Source organism: Pseudophryne corroboree, chromosome 4 (assembly GCF_028390025.1).
Source record: "Pseudophryne corroboree isolate aPseCor3 chromosome 4, aPseCor3.hap2, whole genome shotgun sequence".
Lineage (NCBI taxonomy): Eukaryota > Metazoa > Chordata > Amphibia > Anura > Myobatrachidae > Pseudophryne > Pseudophryne corroboree.
Window position 1 is genome coordinate 770,775,630 of NC_086447.1, and position 19,086 is coordinate 770,794,715.

The 19,086-nt window shown below is 47.6% G+C and overlaps 1 protein-coding gene across 2 annotated transcripts in view; it reads left to right on the top strand.

Annotated features, from left to right (window-relative positions):
- SANBR (SANT and BTB domain regulator of CSR) overlaps nt 1–19,086 on the top strand; it is a 202,157-nt gene that overhangs the window by 175,301 nt on the left and 7,770 nt on the right. For both annotated transcript variants that reach the window (XM_063918227.1, XM_063918228.1), the window contains 4 exons: nt 628–727; nt 7,284–7,378; nt 15,099–15,124; nt 15,211–15,284. In XM_063918227.1, the coding sequence (XP_063774297.1) occupies nt 628–727; nt 7,284–7,378; nt 15,099–15,124; nt 15,211–15,284 (295 nt within the window). The remainder of the gene's footprint in view (nt 1–627; nt 728–7,283; nt 7,379–15,098; nt 15,125–15,210; nt 15,285–19,086) is intronic.

The following is a 19,086-nucleotide window of genomic DNA, read 5'->3' on the forward strand; positions in this document are numbered from 1 at the left end:
TCACACTCAACAGAAACAAATGACTGCTTTGCAGTATGCTTTGAGACAGATGATGCACACATCTTACATTCACAATGCCTTTAGAGTTCAGTTGTAATCTTTTATACTAATCCAATGCCGCATATTTTTCAAAATGCAATTTACACAGTTCTTTAATGACAGTATGGAGGTAATTCAGATTTGGATGCAGTAGAGTAGAGGTTGTGACTCTTGTTGCAACTATTACTCTGTCTGTATGCTAATGCTGTGTCTGATGGGCATCCTGTTGAAACACCCACCAGCTGTAGTGCAAATCCACTGATATACATACAAGGACGCACAATGAGTCAGGCCATCAGACATTGCAGAATGTCCTTTGGTCCATGGCCTCCGGTGTCATGCAGCTGCATATTTAGACACCTCCATGTGTCGTCGCCCCCCCCCCCCCCCATCCTAGTCACCACCAAGAAACACCCAATGAAGTTGCATGGATCTCCATTGAAGTCCAATCTGCATCCCCCAGTGGTTACCAACGGCACGCATCCACAGTGCATCTCCCACCTCTGAATATCCCCCTACACCAGACATTTGTTGTGACTGTAACTACGTGCAGCTCTGATATATTTCTAAACCTGTATTGTGTTCCAGAAGCAGCAGTCCCTGCTGTCTGAAGAGGACGACTACACAACGGGATCTGAGGTGACCGAGGATGAGGTTGGAGATGAGGAAGAGGTGTCCAAAAAGCAAGGTATTCTTTTTCATCCACATTAACACATTTGATGTAAGGAGCATTTTTATGTGGTGCAAATGGATGTGTCCAACTCTAAAGGAGGCCCTTCATGAACTAGCCTCTACCCCTTTAGGTTTGATGTTCCTTTCAAATTCTTTAATCAACATCCAGGTCTCTGTAATAGGAATTTTTATCAAGTCTAGGACGTAGATATTTTTAGGGCCAAAATGTGCACTATGACAGCCCCGCTTCTGAACATGTGACCTGAACATGTGATGTCATGGCGTCACAACAAACGGACAGGGTCGATGGATCTAATGAGAACTAATTCACATCTGGGTTCCAGTAAAATTCAAAGTCCTACAAAACAGGAATGGAGTTAATCTGATCATTCCCTTAGTTTGTCTTATATAAAATGATTGAAAGAAAGCTGTGTAGGCAACAAACAATCAAATACAGTAAAATATGGATGGCCAAATTGAAAGACAGTTCATCTTTGGTGGAAAATGTTAATCAAAATGTGATCCATCTGAAGCTGATTAAAGTGTGCAAATTGTGTAATGGTTAAAGTCCAGTAATACTACAGCACATATACATCTTATCCATGTGCTCTGTCAGAGTCTCTGCTGTTTTGGCTGTCACTCCCGCTCCGTCCTACTCTTTTAAGTCTGTCCCATCTCCATCAAAGTAGTAGCTGTTGAGGTGCGTGCCAAAGCCACCACCGGGCACGCATTGAGTAGACGGGACACACTTTACACAATTGTTATATAACTTTGTGTGTGTGTGTATGTATGGTGTATGTATGTGTGTATGTATGGTGTATGTATGTATGTATGTATGTATGTATATATATATATATATATATATATATATATATATATATATATATATTTCTCTAACGTCCTAGTGGATGCTGGGAACTCCGAAAGGACCATGGGGAATAGCGGCTCCGCAGGAGTCTGGGCACAACTAAAAGAAAGCTTTTAGACTACCTGGTGTGCACTGGCTCCTCCCACTATGACCCTCCTCCAAGCCTCAGTTAGATTTTTGTGCCCGGCCGAGCTGGATGCACACTAGGGGCTCTCCTGAGCTCTTAGAAGAAAGTATATTTTAGGTTTTTTATTTTACAGTGAGACCTGCTGGCAACAGGCTCACTGCAACGAGGGACTAAGGGGAAAAGAAGCGAACCTACCTGCTTGCAGCTAGCTTGGGCTTCTTAGGCTACTGGACACCATTAGCTCCAGAGGGACCGACCGCATGGAACTGGCCTTGGTGTTCGGTCCCGGAGCCGCGCCGCCGTCCCCCTTACAGAGCCAGAAGCAAGAAGAAGTCCGGAAAATCGTCGGCATGAAGACTTCTGTCTTCTCCAAGGTAGCGCACAGCACTGCAGCTGTGCGCCATTGCTTCTCATACACACTTCACACTCCGGTCACTGAGGGTGCAGGGCGCTGGGGGGGGGCGCCCTGAGCAGCAATAAAAACACCTTGGCTGGCAAAACAATCACAATATATAGCCCCAGAGGCTATATATGTGATAATTACCCCTGCCAGAATCCTTAAAAAAGCGGGAGAATAGTCCGCGAAAAAGGGGCGGAGCTATCACTGGCGCCATTTTTCCCTCACAGTTCCGCTGGAAGGAAGCTCCCTGGCTCTCCCCTGCAGTCTACACTACAGAAAAAGGGTAAAAAAGAGAGGGGGGGCACTAAATTTAGGCGCAGTAAATATTATAGCAGCTATAGGGGACATAATTCAGTTAGTCCCTGCAGTATATAGCGCTCTGGTGTGTGCTGGCATACTCTCTCTCTGTCTCCCCAAAGGGCTTCTGTGGGGTCCTGTCCTCTGTTTAGAGCATTCCCTGTGTGTGTGCGGTGTGTCGGTACGGCTGTGTCGACATGTTTGAGGAGGAAAATTATGTGGAGGCGGAGCAGATGCCTGTAGAAGTGATGTCACCCCCCTGCGGGGCAGACACCTGAGTGGATGGTTTTATGGAAGGATTTACGTGCAAGTGTCGACTCCTTACACAAAAAATTTGACGACATGCCAAATGCGGGACAGCCGGCTTCTCAGCTTGTGCCTGCCCAGGTGTCTCAAAAGGCCATCAGGGGCTCTAAAACGCCCGCTACCTCAGATGGCAGACCCAGATGTCGACACGGATACTGATACCAGTGTCGACGATGATGAGTCTAATCTAATGTCCACTAAGGCCATTCGCTGCATGATTGAGGCAATGAAAGAGGTGTTACACATTTCAGATTTAAACCCAGGTACCACAAAAAAGGGTATTATGTTTGGGGAGAAAAAACTACCCGTAGTTTTTCCCCCATCTGAAGAATTAAATGAAGTGTGTGAAGAAGCGTGGGCTTTCCCTGATAAAAGATTGATAATCTCAAAAAAATTACTAATGGCGTTCCCTTTCCCGCCAGAGGATAGGGCACGTTGGGAAACACCTCCTAGGGTGGATAAAGCGCTCACACGTTTGTCTAAAAAGGTGGCACTTCCGTCTCCGGATACGGCCGCCCTGAAGGAGCCTGCGGATAGAAAACAGGAGGCATTCCTGAAGTCTATATATACACACAAAGGCATTATACTTAGACCAGCTATTGCGTCAGCATGGATGTGCAGTGCTGCCGCTGCGTGGTCAGATTCCCTGTCAGAAAATATTGACACCCTAGACAGGGACACTATTCTGCTAACCATAGAGCATGTAAAAGACTCAGTCTTATACATGAGAGATGCACAGAGGGAGATCTGCCGGCTGGCATCTAAAATAAGTGCATTGTCCATTTCTGCTAGGAGAGGCTTATGGACCCGGCAGTGGACAGGGGATGCAGATTCCAAAAGGCAAATGGAAGTTTTGCCTTATAAGGGTGAGGAGTTATTCGGGGATGGTCTCTCGGACCTCGTTTCCACAGCGACAGCTGGGAAGTCAGCATTTTTACCCCATGTTCCCTCACAGCCTAAAAAAGCGCCGTTTTATCAGGTACAGTCCTTTCGGTCCCAGAAAAACAGGCGAGGAAAAGGCGGGTCTTTTCTGTCCAGAGGCAGAGGTAGGGGAAAAAGGCTGCAACAAACAGCTAGTTCCCAGGAGCAAAAGTCCTCCCCCGCTTCTTCCAAGTCCGCCGCATGACGGTGGGGCTCCACAGGCGGAGCCAGGTACGGTGGGGGGCCGCCTCAAAAATGTCAGCGATCAGTGGGCTCGCTCACAGGTGGATCCCTGGGTCTTTCAAGTAGTATCTCAGGGGTACAAGCTGGAATTCGAGGCGTCTCCCCCCCGCAGTTTCCTCAAATCAGCCTTGCCAGCAACTCCCTCGGACAGGGAGGCTGTGCTAGAGGCAATTCACAAGCTGTATTCCCAGCGCGTGATAGTCAAGGTGCCCCTACTTCAACAAGGACGGGGTTACTATTCCACACTGTTTGTGGTACCGAAACCGGACGGTTCGGTGAGACCCATTTTAAATTTGAAATCCTTGAACACATACATAAAAAAAATCAAGTTTAAGATGGAATCGCTCAGGGCGGTTATTGCAAGTCTAGACGAGGGGGATTACATGGTATCCCTGGACATCAAGGATGCTTACCTGCATGTCACCATTTACCATCCTCACCAGGAGTACCTCAGATTTGCGGTACAGAATTGCCATTACCAATTCCAGACGCTGCCGTTTGGTCTGTCCACGGCACCGAGGGTGTTTACCAAGGTAATGGCGGAAATGATGATACTCCTTCGAAAAAAGGGAGTTTTAATTATCCCATACTTGGACGATCTCCTAATAAAGGCGAGATCCAAGGAGCAGTTGTTGGTAGGAGTAGCACTATCTCAGGAGGTGCTACACCAGCACGGTTGGATTCTAAATATTCCAAAGTCACAGCTGGTTCCGACGACACGTCTACTGTTCCTGGGAATGATTCTGGACACAGTCCAGAAAAAAGTGTTTCTCCCAGAGGAAAAAGCCATGGAGCTGTCGTCTCTAGTCAGAAACCTCCTGAAACCAAAACAGGTGTCGGTGCATCACTGCACGCGAGTCCTGGGAAAGATGGTGGCTTCTTACGAAGCAATTCCTTTCGGCAGGTTCCATGCCAGAATCTTTCAGTGGGACCTGTTGGACCAATGGTCCGGATCGCATCTTCAGATGCATCGGCTAATAACCCTGTCTCCAAGAACCAGGGTGTCTCTACTGTGGTGGCTGCAGAGTGCTCATCTTCTAGAGGGCCGCAGATTCGGCATACAGGACTGGGTCCTGGTGACCACGGATGCCAGCCTTCGAGGCTGGGGGGCAGTCACACAGGGAAGAAACTTCCAAGGACTATGGTCGAGTCAGGAGACTTCCCTACACATAAATATTCTAGAACTGAGGGCCATTTACAATGCCCTAAGTCAGGCAAAATCCCTGCTTCAAAACCAGCCGGTACTGATCCAATCAGACAACATCACGGCAGTCGCCCATGTAAACCGACAGGGCGGCACAAGAAGTAGGACGGCGATGGCAGAAGCCACAAGGATTCTCCGATGGGCGGAAAATCACGTGTTAGCACTGTCAGCAGTGTTCATTCCGGGAGTGGACAACTGGGAAGCAGACTTCCTCAGCAGACACGATCTCCACCCGGGAGAGTGGGGACTTCATCCAGAAGTCTTCACACTGATTGTAAATCGTTGGGAACGGCCACAGGTGGACATGATGGCGTCCCGCCTAAACAAAAAACTAGAGAGATATTGCGCCAGGTCAAGGGACCCTCAGGCGATAGCGGTGGACGCTCTAGTGACACCGTGGGTGTACCAGTCGGTTTATGTGTTCCCTCCTCTGCCTCTCATACCAAAGGTACTGAGAATAATAAGAAAACGAGGAGTAAGGACAATTCTCGTGGTTCCGGATTTGCCAAGAAGAGCGTGGTACCCGGAACTTCAAGAGATGATCTCAGAGGACCCATGGCCTCTGCCGCTCAGACAGGACCTGCTGCAGCAGGGGCCCTGTCTGTTCCAAGACTTACCGCGGCTGCGTTTGACGGCATGGCGGTTGAACACCGGATCCTAAAGGAGAAAGGCATTCCGGAGGATGTCATTCCTACGCTGATTAAAGCCAGGAAAGATGTAACTGTAAAACATTATCACCGCATATGGCGGAAATATGTTGCTTGGTGTGAGGCCAATAAGGCCCCAACAGAGGAATTTCAGCTGGGTCGATTTCTGCACTTCCTACAGACAGGAGTGTCTATGGGCCTAAAATTAGGCTCCATTAAGGTGCAGATATCGGCTCTGTCGATTTTCTTCCAAAAAGAACTAGCTTCACTACCTGAAGTTCAGACATTTGTAAAAGGAGTGCTGCATATTCAGCCCCCTTTTGTGCCTCCAGTGGCACCCTGGGATCTCAACGTGGTGTTGAATTTCCTAAAATCACATTGGTTTGAACCACTGAAGACCGTGGATCTTAAATATCTCACGTGGAAAGTGGTCATGTTATTGGCCTTGGCTTTGGCCAGGCGTGTTTCAGAAATGGCGGCTTTGTCATGCAAAAGCCCTTATCTGATTTTCCATATGGGTAGGGCAGAATTGAGGACTCGTCCCCAGTTTCTCCCTAAGGTGGTATCAGCTTTTCACTTGAACCAACCTATTGTAGTGCCTGCGGCTACTAGTAACGTGGAGGATTCCAAGTTGCTGGACGTAGTCAGGACCTTGAAAATTTATGTTTCCAGGACGGCTGGAGTCAGGAAAACTGACTCGCTATTTATTCTGTATGCATCCAACAAACTGGGTGCTCCTGCTTCTAAGCAGACTATTGCTCGCTGGATTTGTAGCACAATTCAGCTGGCCCATTCTGCGGTTGGACTGCCGCGTCCTAAATCAGTTTAAGCCCATTCTACAAGGAAGGTGGGCTCATCTTGGGCGGCTGCCCGAGGGGTCTCGGCTTTACAACTTTGCCGAGCTGCTACTTGGTCAGGGGCAAACTCGTTTGCAAAATTCTACAAATTTGATACCCTGGCTGAGGAGGACCTTGAGTTCTCTCATTCGGTGCTGCAGAGTCATCCGCACTCTCCCGCCCGTTTGGGAGCTTTGGTATAATCCCCATGGTCCTTTCGGAGTTCCCAGCATCCACTAGGACGTTAGAGAAAATAAGATTTTACTCACCGGTAAATCTATTTCTCGTAGTCCGTAGTGGATGCTGGGCGCCCGTCCCTAGTGCGGATTGTCTGCAATAATTGGACATAGTTATTGTTTAATAACGGGTTATTGTTATGAGCCATCTGTTGAGAGGCTCAGTTTTGTTTCATACTGTTAACTGGATATGGTATCACGTGTTGTACGGTGTGATTGGTGTGGCTGGTATGAGTCTTACCCGGGATTCAAAATCCTTCCTTATTGTGTCAGCTCTTCCGGGCACAGTATCCTAACTGAGGCTTGGAGGAGGGTCATAGTGGGAGGAGCCAGTGCACACCAGGTAGTCTAAAAGCTTTCTTTTAGTTGTGCCCAGACTCCTGCGGAGCCGCTATTCCCCATGGTCATTTCGGAGTTCCCAGCATCCACTACGGACTACGAGAAATAGATTTACCAGTGAGTAAAATCTTATTTTATTTGTCTTTAGCAGGTAGAAAAGAAAGACTGAAGAAGTCCAATAGACAGCCAAAAAAACAAATTTCTTCACCTAGCATCCATAAAAAAGAGAGACAACAAGAAAAGGTAAATACTTGCTATCTCTGCTGCATTATATATGGTTTTGAGTCAATTAAGCTGCTTTACATACATACATACAACCATACATACATACATACAACCATACATCAAGCCATGTCTATCCAGTGAGCTAATTACAGCTATTAAACACTGTCCAGTATAGTAGTCAGCAATGAGGGAGCCTTTTCTGATGCATGATGCCAATTTCTCCTAATTCCCTAGGATTCCCCTGTCTTCTGAGTTGTAGCTCCACATCTCATCCAGTCTGCTTTCAGCCAACAGTCCCGCACAGAGCCATTTATATATAGCCATTTATATGTCAGCTCCCACAGACTGTGACTCTTTCAGATCAGAAGTTGAGTATGAATCTCCCAAACTGCACAGTTACCCGTTTAGGAACACTTTCAGCTCTACCCTTCAGGGAGAGATTGGTCTATTTTCAGAGAAAGGGAAACACTGCATTTTAAATATTTGTTGATCTGTTTTTGTTTAAATACATTAATGTCACAGACCCATTGGGTTTATTTCCCTCAAATTACCAAAAGTCGATACAGTTTGATATTCTGCTGTTGTTTTCAAGGACCTGAGATTTTCATGCTAGGAGAAGATATAGGTGCACTTGCGCAAATACAATTCCACGTCCTTTGTGGATTCTTGAGCCCGATTGGCTCTATTGTGTTTATTTATAAGAAAGTGAAGAGAGTTGACCATTTTGGCACAACATTTGATTGTTCAAAGAGTGTTATTATATTACTGAAAACACAGCTATATTTAAGACAAGACATCCTCATATACACAGTTTGTGCCTTCTGACAAGGAACATTGGGGGTGATTCCAACCTGATCGCTAGCATGCTACTTTTAGCCCTGCTGCGATCAGGTAGTCACCGCCTACAGGGGAGGGGGGATTCACTGTGCAGGGCTGCGAACCGCTGTGCAGAGAGCTGCACAAACAAAAGTTTGTGCAGTTTCTGCACAGCTCAGGACTTACTCACCCGCTGCGATGATTTTGCCCTGAGCTGACGTCAAGATCCCTCTCTGAGAGGGCTGGACACGCCTGCGTTCGCCCGAACATGCCTTCAAAACGGTGAGTAGACCCCCCTGGCCGGCCTATTCCTGTCAATTTTCTAGCGTTCGCCGCTGCAAGCGCTTTCTTCGTCCATTCCGTCGGCGGGCAGCGACCCGCCTGCAAATTGCCGCCCGCGTGCATGCGCAGTTCTGATCCGTTCGCACGGCTGCGAAAAATTGCAGCCTGCGAATGTTTCGGAATGACCCCCCTTGTTATCTTAAGAACAGTATTAGGAGTCAATTTGCTGCTGCAACGGCAATAATATCTCCTCTCGTCCCCCTCACAGCCCAATCTCACCCCAGACACACCCCTATGGGGCTGCAAACAAAAATCAGTATGCAGCATACAGTGCATCCGGAAAGTATTCACAGCGCTTCACTTTTGCCACATTTTGTTATGTTACAGCCTTATTCCAAAGCGGAATAAATTAATTTTTTCCCTCAAAATTCTACACACAATACCCCATAATGACAACAAGAAAGTTTTTTTGAGATTTTTGCAAATTTATCCAAAATAAAAAAACTAAGAAATCACATGTACATAAGTATTCACAGCCTTTGCTCTATGCTTTGTTGATGCACTTTTGGCAGCAATTACAGCCTCAAGTCTTCTTGAATGTGATGCCACAAGCTTAGCACACCTATCTTTGGGCAGTTTCACCCATTCCTCTTTGCAGCACCTTTCAAGCTCCATCAGGTTGGATAGAAAGTGACGGTGCAAAGCCATTTTCAGATCTCTCCAGAGATGTTCAATCGGATTCAAGTCTGGTCTCTGGCTGGGCCATTCAAGGACATTCACAGAGTTGTCCTGAAGCCACTCCTTTGATATCTTTGCTGTGTGCTTAGGGTCGTTGTTCTGCTGAAAGTTGAACCATCACCCCAGTCTGAGATCAAGAGCGCAATGGAGCAGGTTTTCATCCAGGATATGTCTGTACATTGCTGCATTCATCTTTCCCTCTATTCTGACTAGTCCCCCAGTTCCTGACGCTGAAAAACATCCCCACAGCATGATGCTGCCACCACCATGCTTCACTGTAGGATGGTATTGGCCTGGTGATGTGCGGTGCCTGGTTTCCTCCAAACATGACCCCTGGCATTTCATGCCAAAGAGTTCAATCTTTGTCTCATCAGACCAGAGAATTTTGTTTCTCATGGTCTGAGAGTCCTTCAGGTGCATTTTGGCAAACTCCAGGTGGGCTGCAATGTCCTTTTTACTAAGGAGTGGCTTCTGTCTGGCCACTCTACCATACAGCCGTGATTGGTGGATTGCTGCAGAGATGGTTGTCCTTCTGGAAGGTTCTCCTCACTCCACAGAGGAATGCTGTAGCTCTGACATTGGGTTCTTGGTCACCTCCCTGACTAGGGCCCTTCTCCCCCGATCGTTCAGTTTAGACGGCCGGCCAGATCTAGGAAGAGTCCTGGTGGTTCCGAACTTTTTCCATTTACGGATGATGGAGGCCACTGTGCTCATTGGGACCTTCAAAGCAGCAGATATTTTTCTATACCCTTCCCCAGATTTGTGCCTTGAGACAATCCTGTCTCGGAGGTCTACAGACAATTCCTTTGACTTCATGCATGGTTTGTGCCCAGACATGCACTGTCAAGTGTGGGACCTTATATATAGACAGGTGTGTGACTTTCCAAATCATGTCCAATCAACTGCATTTACGACAGGTGGACTCCAATTAAGCTGTAGGAACATCTCAAGGAAGATCAGTGGAAACAGGATGCACCTGAGCTCAATTTTGAGCTTCATGGCAAAGGCTGTGAATACTTATGTTCATGTGATTTCTTAGTTTTTTATTTTTAATAAATTTGCAAAAATCTAAAAGTTTGGAATAAGACTGTAACATAACAAAATGTGGAAAAAGTGAAGCGCTGTAAATACTTTCCAGATGCACTGTATAGCCACACCTACTCGTGGGGGAAGAGATAATTGAACCAACTTCTTGGACTCAGTCCATCATAAATCTAGAAACCAGGACCTAATACTGAGTCCAGCAAGTGCTTATTCTTTGTTATCACCTGCCAAATTTCACGATGTCCAACTTTAGATAAATAAGGGCATACTATGCTCCATGATGCGCCCAATCTTTGTAAGGCATTACAAGTTGTAAAAAAAATGCCTGGTTGTCCCTTAAGTCACACACGAGGAACAGAAAGTCATTTGTTTTAATCATTTGTATAATCTAATAAACGCTTAAGATTTATGTTTTTAACTTAAGGTGTGTACACACTAGGCGATGTGCTCGGTGAGCGACAACGCCTAGTGTTTCCCCTCCTGGGTCGGGCCGCCCGACGGCGGGCATACACACTGTGCGTTATCACTAATATCACACAGGGACGTCATGCCGCGGCCGGCCGGAGCATTCAGCTTTGGGCGATGAGTCCAAATTGAGCTGCATGCACGGCCAAGACCGAGGGTCGTTAATGACCAGCGGGGCCGCGCATCGCTCTGCGGCGGTGGCATACACACTGGGCGATATAGTAAACTGTATCGCTCAGGAGGGGGAAAATTAGCTAAATAGTTCACTATATCGCACAGTGTGGACACACCTTTAGAGTTCCCATGTTGGGGTTCTTTGTTTTGATTTTTATTATTAAACTAAAGTGTAAGCAAATGTGCTTTATAATGATGCCAATCATGCAAGTCAGATTTTATTTATTTATATATATATATATATATATATATATATATATATATATATATATATAGGGGGGAGATTATTGCGCCACTTGCGTACAACACCAATGAACTAAGAGCCACGTGCAATTGAAATAAATGACACTCCCTAATGGTTAGTACAGGGCGTCAGCTGTCCCCCAAAACACAGGGTTGGTGGTTCCCTGAAGCAACGGAAAAAACACACAGGGGGGTGGGGGATATAGCGACCATCGGTGTCTTAAATTAATTCAATAAAAATGGATCTAAAAGTATATAAAAACTGACCAGATCTGATAAATCTGAATAATGAGAATTTATTTACACAAAGAAAAACAGACAATGATTGCACAACTAAAAAATTACTAAAATTTGAACAGCAAATCTTCTTAAAAAATAGGATAAAAACAATAGACACAATATAATATAATACCAGTTAAGACCCCTTGATGAAGTCTGAATGACGAAACGCGTTGGACAACCTGGCAGTGACCTCATACCAAGTTAAGTTAAAATTGTTTTACATATTTTAACATACATTTTAACTGGTATTATATTATATTGTGTCTATTGTTTTTATCCTATTTTTTAAGAAGATTTGCTGTTCAAATTTTAGTAATTTTTTAGTTGTGCAATCATTGTCTGTTTTTCTTTGTTTAAATAAATTCTCATTATTCAGATTTATCAGATCTGGTCAGTTTTTATATACTTTTAGATCCATTTTTATTGAATTAATTTAAGACACCGATGGTCGCTATATCCCCCACCCCCCTGTGTGTATATATATATATATATATATATATATATATATATATATATATATATAGTTTTACGAGCTGCAACCGCAAGTTGCGGTCTGTTCATGTTCTGATGATGTCATCTATTTCCCTGTGTGTTCAGCTTCAGCTGCAGTATAGTTAGGAGTTTTGTGTGTGTGTGTGTGTGTGTAGCTGAACAGATGCATTGAGTCTCCTCATCGGTGGGCCTAGTCTCCCTGGCTGCTCTGATTGGCAATTGCTCCTAACATTACCCAGCCTGCCCTGAATCTTATGCTGGTTATAGTTTCTCAAAAAAAGAATGAAGACACAACTTAACCGGCGCTTCCTCGATATTCCAAATGGTCACTTCTTTTCATACACCATCTCCATGTATAGTATATAAATTGGAGAAAAAGATATGCAATATAGTGTAACACAGTTTAATTCAGCAGGTAAAAACAAACAAACAAAACATGATAAAATACAATAATTCCAGTTTAAAAAGTGCAGTGTATGGCATAAATCTTTCTTAATAAGGAAGGTTATCCAGCCAAATCAACCAGTGGGTAATTACCAGCTCTGGTGGAACTGTGGGTTAGACAGTTCGGTAATGACACAAATAGGTGATGGTGGGGATCCCGGGACCACCCTGCCGGCACCGTCAGAACCGCTTGGTACAGCGCAATCCTCCTGCTCTTAAGGCGGTTCTGACGGTGCCGGCAGGGTGGTCCCGGGATCCCCACCATCACCTATTTGTGTCATTACCGAACTGTGTTACACTATATTGCATATCTTTTTCTCCAATTTATATACTATACATGGAGATGGTGTATGAAAAGAAGTGACCATTTGGAATATCGAGGAAGCGCCGGTTAAGTTGTGTCTTCATTCTTTTTTTGGTTTGCACTATTGGTGAGGGGTTGAGGATACCTCTAGAAGCATATTACTGACTGGCTGATTCTGCACACGGGATAGTTCTTCAATTCTTTTTTTCGATTTTTTTCGATGGTTATAGTTTCTGCCTTGTGTATGAACCCTGGTCCAGCCGTGTTCTTGTCTTGAAACCTGAGGATACCTTGTCTGTCAGTTTACTCCAAGCTTCCCTGAGTTTTATCCTGTCATTACCTGCAGTATGCGGAGCTTCCCCTCTTAACAGCTACCTGCAAAATACCACCAAGCAGTGCACACCTCCCAACATGAGCCTCTACAGGAGGGACAGATTGCTCTGTTCCTGGACTTTTCTCTTCATTTATGATTGCTGGCACCTGTGTTGAACAGGTTACTGAATGAGAATGGTGTTTCAAGACAGGTGACTGCAATCATAAATTAAGAAAGAACTCCAGGAGCAGAGCATTGTGTCCCTCCTTGAGAGGGTCATGTTGGGAGGTATGCAGTGTGTTTGGAGCCTCAGCCTGTAGTCTCAGTTGCTTCCATAGCAGCACCTGGAGCTTACCCTCTGAACAGCTACCTGCAAATCCTACCTGCAGTGTTTTCACAAGCTCCAGGTTGTCTATCTGTATGTGAGCTGCTCCCAAATACAGCTTGGACTCTAAGTACAAACTCTGTCCCTCCAGTCTTGTCTAGTTTTGGCCTGCGTGTGTTTGTCCGTAGCATCACTTCCAGTCCTTTAGTTATTGCTCACCAGCTTCCAGGAGTGGTCCCTGGATTTTGTGTTATTACCCTTGTCAGTGCTACCTTATCCAGTCCTGGTTCTGTTGTGTGTTCAAACTGTGTGCCCGTTTTAGCCTCAACCCCCTCCGTGCCAGGTGGATGTCTCCTCCAGCATATTTTCCTTGCACTTGCCTAGTCTCCAATAGTTTCCTTTCCACATTAACCTGGGGGCATCTGAGTACTGGGTGGACCTAATCCACCTGGGAAAGGTGGCTGCTAAAGGCGAAGCAAAGGATTGCTGGGCTTGCGTAACATATTGATATGGTTTATGTTTCTATGTATATTTTGTCCTGGATGGCTATGTAGAAAACTGTCCCATTATAGAGGTCCCTTCAGACACATCTCCTATATATTAGCCAAGATCTGTGACTCTGTGCCTAATTTCCTAACGCTGGGCGGAGTCACAATGCTGGGCAGAGTCAGGGCGGGATGTACTAACGTCTACCACTGCGGTATCTGGCTTAACGCATCCTGTGTGTTCTCCTTGGTAATAGGATCGCTGCCCGTAGTTTTCTCCTCACTGTGCTTCCGCCTCATCACTGCCGCGGCCACACCGTCCTGAACTCTCCGTAGCAGTTGATCAGTGCTGCGCTCCCCGTGTCAAGTCGTGCAACTGACAGGGGGAGCGCAGCGCTGATCAACCGCTATGGAGAGTTCAGGACTGAGTGGCTGCGGCGGTGATGAGGCGGACGCGCAGTGCGGAGAAAACGACGGGCAGCGGCCGATGATCTTACTAACGAGGAGACCACACAGGATGCAATAAGCCAGATACCGCAGCGGGAGAGGTTAGTACATCCCGCCCCCTGAGTCCCCCCCCCCCCGCCCCTCCCCCAGCCGTGTCACTCCGCCCCTCCCCACCCAGGGCACTCCCGGGCCCACCCCTCCCCCACTCACGGCACCCACCCCTCCGCCACCCGCGGTGCCCCAGCACCCGCCGCTCCCCCACAGCGCCACCGGACCCCCACCCCCATCTGCGGCCCCCACTTCTCCGCTCCTCCCCCACCCGCAACACCTGCCGACCACCTCCCCCATCCGCAGCACCCCCTCTGCCCCCGCCCCTCCCCCACCCACAGCTCCTCCTGCCCCCATCCGCAGTCCACCTGCAGCCACACCTCCCCCACCCGCAGCACCTCTGCAACCCCTCCCCCAAACCCATGCCACCCTGAGCCCCGCCCCTCCCCCAAACGCGGGCGGGGCAGGGTGGGCTACGGCCCCTTAACCATCCCACACCCTTTGTCCGTGCAATATTTAACCACTCACAAAGTTATTATTGGAGGTAATACTCCATATAATAAAAATATTGCACGCCCCAAGGGTGTGCAAGGGTTAAAGGGGCGTAGCCCCTTGCGACAGTGTGAAGAGTGACCATAGGGCACGATGAATCCCCTAATTACTATGAGTTTCTGAATTTCTTTAATACAAACTAAATTACATTTTTGAAAAATAAACCAAAAAATAAACAGGTCACTGTTCCAGAAAAGCAAATGAAAAAAACAATGGAAACTAGTGCTAACGCAGTAATTATTATGGTTTAATGCTAATTTTTTTTTCTTAATTTCCTTGAACAGTCATCTCGAGACTCCTCTCCATTTACGTGAGTATTTCTAAGCATCTGTTCCTGTCTCTTATGATGTTCGCAAAGACTTGTTTTTAAAAAAAACATTGTTAATGCTTTAACAGAGTGAGCGTACAGAGAAATAAATGGGATGCATCTCGCTCTTTGAGGTTTAACCAAGATGCTCAAAGAGAGGACGGTACGTGGCACTATTATTTATTTTATTTATATTTTGAATGAACTCGTCAGCTGTTATTTGAACTGATGGTGCTGGCAGTACCCCAGCAGTCTGACTCATTATAAAGCTGCCAGCTATGGGCCCCTTAACTTTGGCGGTCCACCAGCTGCACCGCAATCAGTTCTGCCCCTGGTTTTAATATGGAATTTAGTCAGTATTCCAACAGTCAGGATGTCAACAATGGAATCCCGATTGTCAGAATCCTGACCCATTCCACCCTGTAAGTATTAGGGTTAGGCTATGGGAGGGGGAAGGTAAGGGTTAGGCTGTGGGAAGGGGAGGTTAGGTTTAGGCTGCAGGAGTGGGAGGTAAAGGTTAGGTTGCCGGAGGGGAGGGGAAGTTTAGGCTGCGGGAGGGGAAGTTTAGGCTGCGGGAGGGGGAGGTTAGGGTTAGGCTCCAGGAGGGGCATGTTAGGGTTAGGCTGCAGGAGGGGAGGGTTTGGGTTAGGCTGTGGGAGGAGTGGGTTAGGGTTAGAGGGAGGGGAAGGGTTACAGTACTTACCAAAATGTATTGTGATTATGACAGTCTTTATGCTGCTGTTGGTATTTTGACCGTTTGCATCCTGACTGTCGGGATCCCGTACCCAACCCTTCCATACACCAACCCACAGAACATTGTTAGATATGAGGCTGCCAGCAAATTTCATAAGGCGATGAAGCTGTAAACTTACACCTCCTAATCCCAGCCCGATACAGACAGAGGCGTAGCTAGGGTTTTTGGAGCCCAGGACAAGATGGAAAATGGCGCCCTCTTCCCCCCCCCCCCCCCCAAAAAAAAAAAAAAACCCCACCAAAAGTAGCATGTGCGCGCGCCAAAGGCGTGCGTGGCAAAAAATGGGTGTGGCCACACTCCAGAAGGGGTGTGGCCATGTACCAGAAGGGGTGTGGCCACTGAAAATGGCTCACAGTGCCAGTTACATTGCCCCACAGTGCCAGATACAATGCCCCACAGTGCCGGATACATGCCCCACAGTGCCAGATACATTGTCCCACAGTGCCAGATACATTGTCCCACAGTGCCAGATACATTGTCCCACAGTGCCAGATACATTGTCCCACAGTGCCAGATACAATTCCCCACAGTGCCGGTTACATTGCCCCACAGTGCCGGTTACATTGCCCCACAGTGCCGGTTACATTGCCCCACAGTGCCGGTTACATTGCCCCACAGTGCCGGATACAATGCCCCACAGTGCCGGATACATGCCCCACAATGCCAGATACAATGTCCCACAGTGCCAGATACATTGCCCCACAGTGCCAGATACATTGCCCCACAGTGCCAGATACATTGCCCCACAGTGCCAGATACATTGCCCCACAGTGCCAGATACATTGCCCCACAGTGCCGGATAAAATGCCCAACAGTGCCGGTTACATTGCCCCACAGTGCCGGTTACATTGCCCCACAGTGCCAGATACAATGCCCCACAGTGCCAGATACAATGCCCCACAGTGCCAGATACATTGCCCCACAGTGCCAGATACAATGCCCCACAGTGCCGGATACAATGCCCCACAGTACCGGTTACATTGCCCCACAGTGCCAGTGACATTGCCCCACAGTGCCGGTTACATTGCCCCACAGTGCCAGTGACATTGCCCCACAGTGCCGGTTACATTGCCCCACAGTGCCGGTTACATTGCCCCACAGTGCCAGATACATTGCCCCACAGTGCCAGATACATTGCCCCACAGTGCCAGATGCAATGCCCCACAGTGCCAGATGCAATGCCCCACAGTGCCAGATGCAATGCCCCACAGTGCCAGATGCAATGCCCCACAGTGCCAGATGCAATGCCCCACAGTGCCAGTTACATGCCCCACAGTGCCAGTTACATTGCCCCACAGTGCCAGTTACATTGCCCCACAGTGCCAGTTACATTGCCCCACAGTGCCAGATACATTGCCCCACAGTGCCAGATACATTGCCCCACAGTGCCAGATACATTGCCCCACAGTGCCAGATACATGCCCCACAGTGCCAGTTACATTGCCCCACATACACCACACTAGCTTCAGACACACACACACCACACTAGCCCAAGACACACACACACACACACACACACACACACACACACACAGTTTAGACTGCCCTGCTCACCTCCTGCACCTCCCTCCGAGGCCACACGCGCACCTCCAAAGTCGTGCACGCGCGTACCTCCGAGGTCGCATAGTGCACCTCCGAGGTCACGCACACGCGCACTGAAGGAGGGGGGGTTAGTAGGGGGAGGCTCCTGACTGCAGCTGCCTGCACAGTGTGACAGGCACAGCAGCCGGGGAGACAGGGAGAGCGCCGCTGGTAGCGCCGGCGGAATCCCTGTCGCATGGGGCAAGTGGGCCGTGCAGGTGCCGGTGGCGCCCCCCTCTGCTGGGGCTGCCACGGCGCTGCTCGCCCCATGCTAGATACGCCTCTGCCTACAGAGAATTGGTCATAACTGCTTTCAGCAAAAGGGTGGAGAGATAATGTGCTGGACAGTTTGGGTAGATGCATCTCTGTAGTAATACATATAGGGGGTCATTCCGAGTTGATCACACGCTAGCTGTTTTTAGCAGCCGTGCAAACGCATAGTCACCGCCCATGGGGGAGTGTATTTTCGCTTTGCAAGTGTGCAAACGCCTGTGCAGCCAAGCTCTGCAAAAACATTTTGTGCAGTTTCAGAGTAGGTCTGAACTTACTCAGCCCTTGCGATCACTTCAGTCTTTTTAGTGCCGGAATTGATGTCACACACACGTCCTCCAAACTCCCGGACACGCCTGCGTTTTCCCTACCACTCCCAGAAAACGGTCAGTTGCCACCAGGGGCGGATTGGGAACAAAAAGCGGCCATGGAAAAATTTTTACTAGTGGCCCAAATTGAGATGTAAGGTCTAGCCATGGGCCATGGCAGCAGCACCCTCCCCCCAAGACTTTCCGGATAGTGGGCATGTCCAGCATCAAGGGGAAGTTAAAAGGAAATAAAATTAAATGTTATGAGCACATTATATGATACACCTTTAGAATTTAGGAAACTATATAATTCTTTAGAAATATATATTTTCTTGCTTATTACACCAACCGTATCCCAATCACTATTCACTGAATCTTATATGTCAGCCAAGCAGGCAGGCAGAGCATACACTAGATCATCTGCAATCACAGGCTAAGTGGCAAAGTCATTTTCATATATGCAAATTGTTTGGCATCTTATTCATTATGTCTATAAATAGGACCACGTGTCCTCAAACAAAACAGGCCCCACGGGTGCGCCGGCCCACCGGGAATCTTCCCTGCGGACTCTATGGGCAATCCGCCTCTGGTTGCCACCCATAAACGCCCTCTTTCTGTCAATCTCCTTGTGATCGGCTGTGCGAATGGATTCTTCGTTAAATTCATAGCTCAGCAACAATCCGCATTGTACCCGTACGATGCGCGTGCGCATTGCGGTGCATATGCATGTGCAGTAGAGACCTGATCGCAGCACAGCGAAAATCGGCAGCGTGTGATCAACTCTGAATGACCCCTTAGGGCCTAATTCAGACCTGATCGTAGTAGCAAATTTGTTAGCAGTTGGGCAAAACCATGTGCACTGCAGGGGGGGGGGGGGGGGGGGGTGCAGATATAATGTGCAGAAAGAGTTAGATTTGGGTGGGGTGTGTTCAAACTGAAATCTAAATTGCAGTGTAAAAATAAAGCAGCCAGTATTTACCCTGCACAGAAACAAAATAACCCACCCAAATCTAACTATCTCTGCAAATGTTATATCTGACCCCCTGCAGTGC